The 13,038-nt window shown below is 34.2% G+C and overlaps 1 protein-coding gene across 2 annotated transcripts in view; it reads right to left on the reverse strand.

The window, feature by feature from the left end:
* Positions 1-6,838: 6,838 nt before the first annotated feature.
* The window catches only part of METTL15 (methyltransferase like 15), a 185,849-nt gene continuing 179,649 nt past the window's right edge, over positions 6,839-13,038 (reverse strand). For both annotated transcript variants that reach the window (XM_046638395.1, XM_046638396.1), the window contains exon 6: positions 6,839-10,129. In XM_046638395.1, the coding sequence (XP_046494351.1) occupies positions 9,684-10,129 (446 nt within the window). In that variant the 3' untranslated portion in view covers positions 6,839-9,683. The remainder of the gene's footprint in view (positions 10,130-13,038) is intronic.

Below are 13,038 nucleotides of genomic sequence, written 5' to 3' on the forward strand. Positions count from 1 at the left end.
CATTTTCAAGTCTTGTTAGACTAATGACAAGAATATGTCACATCTACTTAGATAAGTTGAGGAGCATATTTTATCGCTCAGGATGTGAATTGTACAATTATGCATATAAAACAATTTCATAAGTGTTTATTAAGATCATGAAAATCACACTTAGGTGAATCAGTAAACAAGGAAATTTAAAGAACGTATTTTAAGGAATTATTAAACATTGAGGCGAAAGAATTCTTCAAAGTCATCTATTCCAAACCTGTATTGGTTTAGTTGTAAATAACAGGAATCCAACCTGAAGTGATTTCATTAAAAAAAAAAAAGAAAGAAAGAAAGAAGGAAAGGAAGAAAAGAAAAGGAGGAAGGAGGGAGGGAATTTAGAGACCTATGGAGTCCAAGAACGGGTTACACAACCAAATCACGGAATACAGCCTGGCTTCCAGAACAACTGGGAGCAGGAATGTGAATGCTCCCAGGAGTAGCTCTCCAACTCCTTCTGTCTTTTTATTTTTTCTCTGCAAGTTAGAATCACTCTTTTTTACATGATGGGGATGTGTGCCCCTGAGTTCCTCAGTTTTACATCTTCAGATATTGAAGAGGCACCAAGAGATTTCCTTTTCGCATTAAATAAAAAAATTTGGGGGCCAGCCTGGTGGCGCAGCGGTTAAATGAGCATGTTCTGCTTTGGTGGCTCAGGGTTCAGCGGTTTGGATCCCGGGTGAGGACACGGCACCACTTGGCAGGCCATGCTGTGGCAGGCGTCCCACATATAAAGCAGAGGAAGATGGGCACGAATGTTAGCTCAGGGCCAGTCTTCCTCAACAAAAAGAGGAGGATTGGCAGATGTTAGCTCAGGTCTAATCTTCCTCACAAAACAAAATTATGAAAGGAATGCATTGGTCTAGATTGAACTGGTCACCTGTAGCGAGGATTAGCCTAGTTGCATCAGAGTTCTCCCGTGGACCAATCAACTGTGACAAGAGTGGAGTAAGAGCGTTGGGAGAGTGGTGGTCATGGAATGACATAACAGACTGGAAAGTGGCCATGTAGGTGACGGTCAGCTCTAGAAGAGGAGGGTACACCGGACTGTCCACTACAAACCCCATCATTCTACAGGTGAGCAAGGAAAGAGACGAGCTGGCCTGTTTCAGCTTGTACGAAAAACTAGTAAAACAACCAGAACTGAACAAATAAAAATAAAAAAAAAAGAGATACATATTGATGGCTTTTGGTATGAACTGTATTAAGCACTTTATATATATATTTAAATTTAATACAACCATCTTATAAAATAGGTATTAACATCCTGGTTTTTCAGATGAGAAAATGGAGGTTCTGAGATTAAGTAACTTTTCTAAGGTTACACTGCTACTTAGTGTCAGAGCTAAGATTTATACACAGGCCTGTCCAATTCCAAAACCTGTGCTCTTTAAAAATAATACTAATAATAACAATTAGTTTTTTTTGTCAAATGAATATATGTTCATTATAAACATTCACATAATACAGAAAAAACACTTCTGTCTTATGTTTAACAGAGTGACTAAACATCCCAAATTCCTCCACCTAGAATTAAACATCATTAACAAAGAATATCTTTCATATATCACTAAGAACAGAGAGTAAACAGATCAGAAAAAAATTTTATAAAAAGGGCACATCAGACAATGTATCTTATTTTTAAATAAAAGCAAACATTTAATGCTATTTCAATTTAACTGAGAAGAAATTAGAGAGTGAAGGATTGCTGAACCTAGATTTTTTTTTACTCTAAAAACCTCTTATTATTGCAAACAATGATGAAATCTGCAAAAAGGTTGGAATCATTTTTAAAAGAAACTATGTATTTCAAATTTTGACAGAACTAACTCCTTGCTCTAAAAAAAAGAAAATTGGTGTGCCAATACTTCCCTACCTCCTGACCTCTTAACCTCATAATTTTGGTGAGTTCTGATAATTTTACATTTTCAAGACTTACATTTGTATTCTGTTCTATAGCCATAATTCCCACGGTTGTTTACTCTTAGTTCTATATTTACATGGATTCCAAGCTTCTCATAGTACCTTTTACCAAACTTTGCCCATACTGATTTCTTGTTTTAGTTCTTCATGTATTGATTTGCTAGATTTCCTGATCAAACTGTCCCCCTCCCCCAAGAATAGATCATGTGACCCATATTCCTTGAGAATGCCTGTTGCCTTTGATTTTGGTACCCAGCAGGTTTTAAGATGCTGTTCCTAGTAAGCCTTGGGGATTCCTGAATCTGTAGCTTGATGTCTTTCATCAGTTTTGGAAAATTCTCAGCCATCCTCTGTCTAAATACGGATTCCGTTCATTTTTTTTTTTCTCTTTTCTCCTTTTGGGATTCCAGTTACACATGAGTTCTCAATGTAACTCCCATGTCTCTCATACTCTTTTTTGTGTTTTCTATCTTTTTGTCTCTCCACATTTTATTCTGGATTTTTCTTTCCTGAATATCTTCTAGTTCACTATTTATCTTTAGCTGTGTATGATCTCCTCTTAAATCAATTCACCGAGTTCTTAAGTTTGGGTATGATATTTTTAAGTTTTGGAATTTTTGTAGTTTTCAGTTCTTTTTTCATTTCCTTAAATATATTTACAGCATTTGTCTGAATACCCCATGAGCATTTCTTTATTATCTGTATTTTTCTTCCTCTTTTAAAATTCATGCCTTGTCTCTTCAGAACTGTATTTTCTGATTTAGAGATGGACACTAAATATAAAAAAATATAGAAATGATTTTTGTGCAAGATTTTTTTTTCCCCCAAAGAGTATTTAAAATTGCTTTTTTCAGGCACTTAGGAACTGTAGCATCCAGGATCAATTTAATTCAAATTCTAGGACTAAGATGATTTGAAACTGAGTTTCACTTCCTTCAAGGTCCAGTTGAAGGACCTGAAGTGTTTTAAGGTCTCCTGTTCTCCAAAAGACTGTCAGAAGTCCTGTTTAGTTTCTCAGCTTCCACTTCTGGAATTGGTAACTGGCAGCTATAAATGGTGGGCTAACCTTTTTTGGTTTCCTTCTTCTTCTGGATATTTTTCACTGTCTTATTTGCTCTCTCATGCCTGCAAAGAGACTTATAAAAATCATTTTCTCCAGGTTTTCTTGTTGTTCTCAGTGGAATGATTGGTCTAAATTATTGTCTGCCATTACAAAAGCTAAAATCCTGGTTAGTACATACTTTATTGAATTTGATGCCAATTTTATCATCCAGGAAGACTCCAATCTCTGTTCCTTCCACTGTTTGTAATCTTGGCAAACTATCCATCTCTCATCTACTCCATGGATGATCATGGAGTGATTTCACACAGCACTGCCTCCACTGAACGCACATCCCTAGGACTACCACCTTGTGAACAAATCACAGGAGACAAGGTCTCACTTGATGGCATAGAGAGAGGAAGAGGATCTAGTGAAAGAATTGGAATGTTAGAGAGATAAAGCTACAGAAGGAGTGATTTTGGAGAATGCAATGAAGAACAGATTTTTATGGAAGGATAAATCAACATTATCAAATGCTGCAGAAATCAAGTAAGTCAAGAGGGAGACTAGGATATTGCATCTGGTAATTAAGGGGTCACCACTAATCCTTTAGAGAACAATTTCTTAGAAAGAGTGTCCTGGATTCAGATAAATGAAAGATAGGTGAGGAGGTGGAGGTACTGTAGACTTTCTTTAAGAAATCAAGTTATGAAAAAAAAAGCAGAATAATGGGCAGTATTTTGGTAAGGGAAACAGAGTCAGGGAGAGATTTTAGTTATTATTGTTTGCTCTTAGCATGGGACACTTTTGAGCATGTTTGTAGATTGGAGGAAAGATACCAGTGGAGAATGGATTAAAGACTGGAGGGGGCAAGCAAAATTGCTTGAAGTAAGTCCTGGAGAAGATAGAAAGACGAGAAGCAGGGATAAGCTTTCCGCTGAGACAACGGGAGTACAAAATGGGGATTTAGAAATGCTGAGGTGAAGGTAAGCAGGTGGGAATTACATGGATCCGGTTCTGATAATATCTATCTCTGTGGTGCTATAAGAGAGAAGATCATCAGCTCCTTCTAAGCATGAACAATCTACTTACCTTTCACCAGTTATTCTCCTTTTAACGTCTGCAACACTCACATTTTATTGGTCCTTTAGTCTCTTCTCAGTGACTTTAGAGTACAGAGTAGGAAACCTTTTTATACCCCTATAGCAATCTCCCATCTCATATATCGCAAGGTTCTCATTTCCTTTTCCCTCTCAAAATGTATTTTGGAGAATATTACTATAAGAACCACTTAGGTCAGCCACTTACTAATATGGAAGTGTAGGAGGACAAAAACTTTGTCCTAAATGAATGAATGCCAAATAACTTGAGCAACTCGTTCTTTTTTCCCCCAATTTGTTTTCCTACAAATGGAAACTATACAAGGACAATAACTATGTGTTTTATATGCCTTGTCAAGGTATAGCAAACACTGGAGGTGCTAAATAAATAATAAATAGGAATAAAATTCCCAAATAATAAACTGACTATAACCAAATCAGTTGCTGCTAGTGATGCAGAAGCTGCACTTAAAACTACCAGGAATGAAGCGTACATGTCCTTATTGATGGCGTCCAGAAATATGAGTTATATTTTGGTAATTATAAATATTTATTGAGTATTTTCTATTTGATTCACAGCAACTTGATGAGAAAGTACCAATACTATCCTCATTTTAAAGTGAAATAAAGGAGGATTCAGGAGATTAAAGAACATGCCTAAGTTCATATATTCAGCTAATATCTGTAGACCTGGAATTCAAATTCATTTTTCTGACTCTAAAGCCAATGATGTTATTTACAATGCTATGCAGCCTTCTTCTTAATTTAGCACCTATAAGAGTTGGGTAATAATACTTTTCCTTGTCAAAGAATGTGGAATCATACGATTTGATTGCTTAACAATACAAATACTCACCCTGTGCAAGTATTATTGGCCAAAGCATTAAGATGGAATTTAATGGACAGAAACTATTACTCAAGAATCAGAAATAGAGTGTTCCTCTTGTGTGATTTCAGCTTTGTATTTTAGTGTCTGGGCAATGATATGTTTAATAGGGCATATGCTACTGGGAGAAAACTTGTTCAGTATTTAAGGTATTAAATACTGAACATCCCTTAGGAGATGTGACATGACCAAAGAGACATGTCCTACTGTGCATATCAGAGCATTAAATTTTATTTCTTTACTTTGTTATCTAACAATTTCAGTAGATTATGTGAGAAAAGAGGGAGGTTGTCAAAGTCTGTGAAGAATTTTAAGGCCCACTGAAATGACAGCCATTGTGAACAATCACCATTGCATTTTGAATAATTAATTCTATTGAACTTTCAATGTCTTTGAAAATGTATACTGTAATCAGACTTTAAAAAAATAATTTATAAACTTTCTCTTAGTATTTGAAGGAGATCACGCTGTGTGTTACCAAACATTAGTTGGAAATAGTAGCTATAAACAGATGAAATTTGAGAAAACAATATAAAAATAGTAACGCTTGTTATACAACCCAGCCTCTTTAGAATATGACGCTGATTTTTACAAATCACGCTTCATTCGACATTGAACATATGGCATTGTGGTTCTGAGAAAAATATATCTCTGACCAGGAGTTCTGTCATTAAGTTTACATTTATCAAGCACCTCATAAAATTCTATTTACATTTTAATGCATATCCCTTTCTATTGCAGAATGTTGCTTACACAAAAAATATCTATTAGGATACTGCAACAATCACAAAAACTCAATAGAAAAATAGCTACATTAAAATAAATATTATCAAATTTTAACCAGAAGCAATTTTTAGTTAATTCTTATCCATTACAAAGATTCTAAAATGTAGGGTTTAGTTTTCAAGAGTACATGCTAATATTGCCACTATTTCTTTCTTCCAGACTAAAGCTGAAACATAAATCACTGTCACCTCAGTTGGCATAAGAAATTCACATACCAATGTGAACAGACAAAGGCAAAGGGAAGGAGTATAAAAACTAGGAGAGACATGAGAGAGGTATTTTTCATTTCTTCCTAAATAGTCAGCCTTTCATAAATGCTTATTGAATGAATACATGTACACAACTTTTTTTTAACCAAATGAAAGTGTTGATACAAATTTTGTACTTGAGGTACATTTTGAATTCATCTCATACTTTTTGAATGCAATTTCAGATGAAATTAAAATTATTTTTTAAAGTCTGTGGTATAGATTCATCATTATCTCTGCTTCTTATTTAAAAACAAAAACTAGAAAAAAGACTTTTATGAATCTCCGAAGATACATAATACTCTACAAAGACTAAAGAAAATATGATTTTCAAATATTTGCAAGTGAATTTTAAGAGCTATTAGGTAACTTCAAAAATCTAGTTAGGCACATTGTATTCTTTTAAACTATTGGTCATAACATAATAAATAGTTCAACATAAATGAATTTGAGCACGAATCATATATCATATATTACACGAAATAGAAAAGATAGATACGATCAATATCTCTTAAAAAAAAATCCTAGAGGGGCTGGCCCCGTGGCCGAGTGGTTAAGTTCGCGCGCTCCACTGCAGGCGGCCCAGTGTTTCATTGGTTCGAATCCTGGGCGCGGACATGGCACTGCTCATCAAACCACGCTGAGGCAGCGTCCCACATGCCACAACTAGAAGGACCCACAACAAAGAATATACAACTATGTACCGGGGGGCTTTGGGGAGAAAAAGGAAAAAGAAATCCTAGAAACTTCAAAGGAGGATTACATAGTAACTAATACATTATTTTTAAAACAAAATGAATACACAAAATAGGGATATCAACTAAAAATTGTGTGCAGTTATTAAATTTTTTAATAAGTGATGAAATGAAACCTAAGAACTGATGTACTACACAATGGCATCAACGCTATGTTAAAATGATCAGTAGAAGGTAGTTGATACAGAGATTCAGAAATGTAAGCTACTGCTTGTTTTAGATTCTTTATGTTTTATTAGAAAAGCAATGCACATTCATTTTAGTAATCAATTTTCATCTTCTATATGTATTTTTTTAATTTCCCAAAACCATTCTCCAGAGTTAACCATTTAAAACGCATTTATATATTTTATTATTCATCCTACAACAAAGACTTAGAAGTAGTCAAGATCGTGGTAAATAGCCTAATTACAGAAAATAGTTAATATATTTTTATACTACAACATTTTGAAACCAATTTTGTGTTAATTGAAGAATGATTTTTTTCAGGCATATTACTGAAGATTTTTTCTGCCAGAGTATTAGTTTCCTAGAGCTGCCACAGCAAATTACCACCAACAGGGTGGCTTAAAGTACAGGAATTCATTCTCGCACTGTCTGGAAGCTGGACGTCCAAAATCAAGGTGTCGGCAGAGCTGGCTCCTACTTAGGACTCTGAGGGACAATCTATTCCACGCTTCTTACCTCGCTTTTGATGGTCGCCAGCAATCCTTGATGTCCCTTGGCTTGTAGATGTACGACTCCAATCTCTGCCTCCGTCTTCATGTGGCATTCTTCCCTGTGTCTCTGTCTCTCTTCTCCTCTTCTTATAAGGAGACCAGACATACAGGATTAAGGGCCTGGCCTGCTCCAGTATGACCTCATCTTAACTACTTAGACCTGCAATGACCATATTTCCAAATAACATCACATTCTGAGGTTCTGAGAAGGACATGAATTTTGGGGGCACACTATCCAAGACAATGCCGTTCAGTTTCCATTTAACATTGAAGAAAAAATTCCCGTAACATAGAGGATCCAAAAATGATTGATGAAAAAGGTGAACTATTGTTGAATGCAAGAGTGTGATCTTTTAATTTCTAATCAGATACCTGGTTGGGAACTTTCTTTTGGGAATCTTTCTCATTTATAACTATGACTTACATACAAACAGAAACATAACATTTGCGGGAAGGACTCAGGGGATTAAGCTAGGTGCATTCATTTGTTTCTAATTTGAGCACACAGTTCCCTAGAATATTTTCTATTTCTTATTTCACTGCAGAATTGTTCAGATTTGAATATAGCCTCTAAAGTAAAAGCAATAAACAAGTTTGGGAAATAAAGCTAAATTTTACAGAGGTAGATAAAGTAAGTCTGAGGTAAATTCAAGTATTTAATTCTTATCATATGCCCATATAGTTCTGTTGATATTTTATTCACTTGTATTCAATTTAGAATTTGCAATCACAATTGAGAAGATGAATTTTTCCTGTATTTGAATAAATAGTTTACTGAGAAAATTAATAGAATAAATATGATTTCAAAGATAACTACTTAAGAAAACAATCATTTACATGCACCTTTAATTGACATGCCCATGCACCCTTTGACTAATTATCTTACTTATCCTTCAGGTCATGACACGAGCACCACTTTGTCAGACCTGGTTTCCTTCAGTAGATGAAATCCCTGTCAGGTGTTCTTGCCGTACCCTGTATCACCTCTTTGTAGTATTTACTACTGTAACGTGTCAACTTTATATCGATTTTTGTGATTATTTAATCTAGCTCTCTTCCCCTAGACTATAAACTCCACAGGACAGGTACCGTGGGCTATGTGTATTCTACTCACCACTGTTTCTCTGCGTAGTTCTGTACTTGCTGAATAACTGAAAAAATTAAAAGTGCATATTTATGTATAAAAAGTTGATATGTGAATTATGACTCAATCTCATCAATTTGTTAAAGAATCCTCTAATAAGTGAACTTTTCCTGAATAAACATTTGACAATTACAGCTACTATCTGTAAGTAAAAACATTAAGGGTGCATTGATTTTAATAACTTGAATACATCACAGACTTTTCTATTTCAAATAGACTTGGTTGAATTACTTTGAATAGCTCAAGTGAAAAATGAAGCAGTCAAATGATGAGAGATTTTATTATTTATCAAAGGCATTCTGGGCTACTATTAAAATAAACACAATTGACTTTAAATATAAGTTTTGTGAAACATTCTCTGTGAGGGCTCTTAGAGCAAGTCTACATTTTTACTTTTCAATCTATGAAAACACAGTATATATCACACTGAAAAATCCCTTTAAGACAATGAACACTACAATTTCAACAATGAAATTTATCGGTATGATACATTTAAAAAATGATACTTGAAAATTTAAAATTTGCATAATATGTATATTTGAGAAAGCTATAGTGATTATTCCTAAGTAGGGAAATTAAAATTCATTCCACGATCATTATTAATTATTTGAGCCATAGAAAGTCTGTTGCAAATCTGAATATCTAAATTCAGAATTTAGGGCATGCAGCTATAATTATAATCTCTCTCTTTTGACAACTTGAGTTAACATTTAGATAAATACACATAGTATTCTTTTTTTTTTTTAAAAAAATTTCTTGTTAGAGAAAGCACTGCATTTCAAAAGTCAAATAGAATGCTAAAACAAACACATTTTTCCAGTTTTAAGATGCTGCTGCTCCTTGAGTTGAACTTTCTGTGTCATGCTAATATTTCCGACATTTTCTTTTTGACAAAAGAAAAAGGCTAAATACTCTCAACTTCCACACATATATAGTACAGATCTCTATATCACGTACTTTCTTATATTAAGCTGTGCAGGAGTATCACATGAAAAATATTAAGAGAAACTGTGAGGGAAAACTTGAAGGATCAGATGATGATAACTTTCTTTCTCATAATTTGATAGCCGCTCTAAGCTTGGCCGAGCGCCCTCTGGGGTTATCCTCTACATCCTGATCTTCTGGAGTAAGCACCTTCTTGTGAATCAGTTCCCACATTAAAGGGGCCCTTCCCATAGAGCCTCCCTCCTTGTTTTTATGACCTGAACCCAATTGTGAAGATTGTATCACCTTCTGTCTAGCACTTAGGTTAAACCTTTCTGCCATGCTTATCCCAAGCAAGAATCGTTTGACGATGCGATCCTCTAGTGAATGGAATGAGAGGGCAACAAGACGACCACCAGGTCTCAGAAACTTCTGAGCTGTCTTCAATCCTGTGTAAAGTTCATTGAGCTCATCATTCACAAATATTCGAAAAGCTTGGAAAGTCTTGGTAGCAATATGGGTGGATCGTTGTAGCAAGTCTTTTCGTGCATAAATAGCAGAGGGAGGAAATGCACCTACAAAAACAGATTTTGTAAAAAACAGGAAAAGAGGACAGGTAACATTAATATTTTCCACTGTAAATCTACTGAGTTGTGTTGTGTGTAGGCATATTTCAGGAACTAAATTTCCTTAGAAAATTGTGGCATTTCATCCATACTTCTCCCTTTTATTTCCAAGCATTCTACCAAGGTTTAAAACTGTTATGTCAGAAACATCCTTCATGACTCACAGGGCTAACTGGAGTCAAACACAGAGTAGAGAAGGAGAAAGAGGCAGCATATATTTGAAGAAATAGTAGTGAAAAACCTCCCAACTTAAGTGAGAAACATTAACTCACAGCTGTAAGAAGTTCAATTAACCCCAAATAGAATAAACAAAAAAAACTGCACCTCACCACATCATAATCAAACTACAGGCCAAAGATAATGAGAAAAATCTTGAATAAAACAGAAAAATAATACATTACACAAAGGAGAACAAAAAGTATGACTAACAACTCATTTCTCATTAGGACAAGGGAGGCTATAAGATACTGGAATAACATTCAAATTGTTGAGGAAAAAAATCTGTCTTCCAAGAAGGCTATTCTAAAACTATTATTCAAAATTAAAGATTCAAAGACATTTTGAAATAAATAAAAGCCAAGAGAATTCATTGCTAACAAGTCTACATTCAAGAAATGCTAAAGAAAATACTTCACACTGAAATCAAAGGATAACAGGTGATAACATGGATATTCAGAAAGGAATGAAGGAAGAAAACATATATGATTAATGTATTATATAATTATATTATTCTATATTGTATATATTATATAATATTAATTATGTTATTTTATATATATTCATTCTCCTCTTAATTTCTTTAAAAGACAGGATTTTTTAAGTAAAATTATAACACAATATTCTTAGGTTTATAATACAGGTATGCGTATGTACTTATTTGACAGCAAAAGCAAAAAGGATGAGAGTGGGTAAATGAAACTATACTATTGCAAGGTTGCTACATTTTCCTGGAAGTTAAAGTTGATATTGTGGTCCCTAGAGAAATAAATAAAAATAATGCAAAGAAATAAAGCTAATAGAGAATAAAAATTGTCCACAAAAAATAGCGTTTAACACAAAAGAAGGCAGAAGAGAAGAACAGGAAAACAAAAACGAGACTAAGAGAAGACAAATAGCAAAATGGCAGACAATAAATCCAAATAAATCAATAATGACATTAAATATAAACGTATTAAACACTCCAATAAAAATGCAGAGATTATCTGACTGAGAAACAGTGAGACCTAACTACACATTGTTTAGAGAAATGCACTTTAACTATAAAAACACAAATAAAAGTAAAAGCAAGAAAAAGGCTGTGAAAAGATATAACATGTAGACGATAAGTGTAAAAAACCTGGAGAGACTATGTTAGACAAAATAAACATTTTTTTTTCTTTTTGCTTAGTAAGACTGGCCCTGAGCTAACATCTGTTGCCAATCTTCCTCTTTTTTTCTTTTGCTTGAGGAAGATTAGTCCTGAGCTAACATCTGCACCAATCTTCCTCTATTTTGTATATGGGTTGCCACCACAGTATGGCTGATGAATGGTGCAGGTCCATGCCTGAGATTTGAACCTGTGAACCCAGGCCACTGAAGAGGCGCACACTTAACTTATAACCACTACACTGTGGGGCCAGCCCCCAAAATAAACTTTTTAAAAGAAGAATTAGACCCAGAGAGAAACACTTCCTATTGAGAAAAAGATAGTACAGCAGTAAGCTAGAACTATAAATGTATATGCACCAAATAACATAGTTCTCAAGATTTAGACATCTCAGAAAAAGACCCACATTTATATTGGCAACTGTTTTTTGACCAAGTTGTCAAGTGAATTCAATGGAGAAAGAACTGATTTTCAGTGAAAGTGAAGATCTGTACAAAAGAAGATGAACTTCAACCCTTACTGCACACTATACGCAAAAATTAATTCAAAATGGATCACGGACTTAAGAGTAAACACTAAAATCATAATATACATATCTGACAAACTCTCTTATTCAGAATATGTAAGGAAATCTCACAACTTATTAATAAGTCAAACAACCTATTTAAAAAAGGGGCAAAAAATTTGAACAGACATTTCACAAAAGATAGACAAATAGCCAAGAAACATTTGTAAAGATGTTCAACACCATTATTAGTTATAGAAATGCAAATTAAAACCACAATAAAATACCAATACACACTCACTAGAACTGCTAAATCCTAGAAAAATACAAACTACTGAAACTGACTCAAGAAGAAATACATAATCTGAATAGATCTGTTACAATGGAAAGGATTGAATCAGTAATCAAAATCAACCCACAAACAAAAGCCCAGGTCCACATGTCTTCACTGTTAAATTCTGCCAACCATTCAGAGAATTAATAACAGTACCTCACACTCTTCCAAAAAACTGAAGAAGAGGGAACACTTCTCAAATTATTCTATGAGACCACTATTACCTTGAAACTAAAACCAAAGACATCACAAGAAAATTACAGATCAATATCTCTTATAAATATAGACATAAAAATCCTCAACAAAATGTTAGCAAACCAAATTCAGTAGCAATATTAAAAGGATTATACACCATAACCAAGTGGAATCTATTCCTGGAATGCAAAGATAGTTCAACACATGAAAACTGACTGATGTAATACATCACATTAACAAAATGAAGGAAAAAAAAAAAAACATGATCATCTCAACTGATGCAGAAAAAGCAAATGAAATATTCTTTCATGATAAAAACACTCAAGAAACCAGGAATATAAGGAAAGTACGTCAACATAATAAAGGCCATATATGAGTACCCACAGCTAACATCATACTCAATGATGAAAGACAGAAAGCTTTTCCTCAAAGATCATGAACAAGACAAGGATGTCCAC

The sequence above is a fragment of the Equus quagga genome, chromosome 14, assembly GCF_021613505.1.
Source record: "Equus quagga isolate Etosha38 chromosome 14, UCLA_HA_Equagga_1.0, whole genome shotgun sequence".
Taxonomy (NCBI): Eukaryota; Metazoa; Chordata; class Mammalia; order Perissodactyla; family Equidae; genus Equus; species Equus quagga.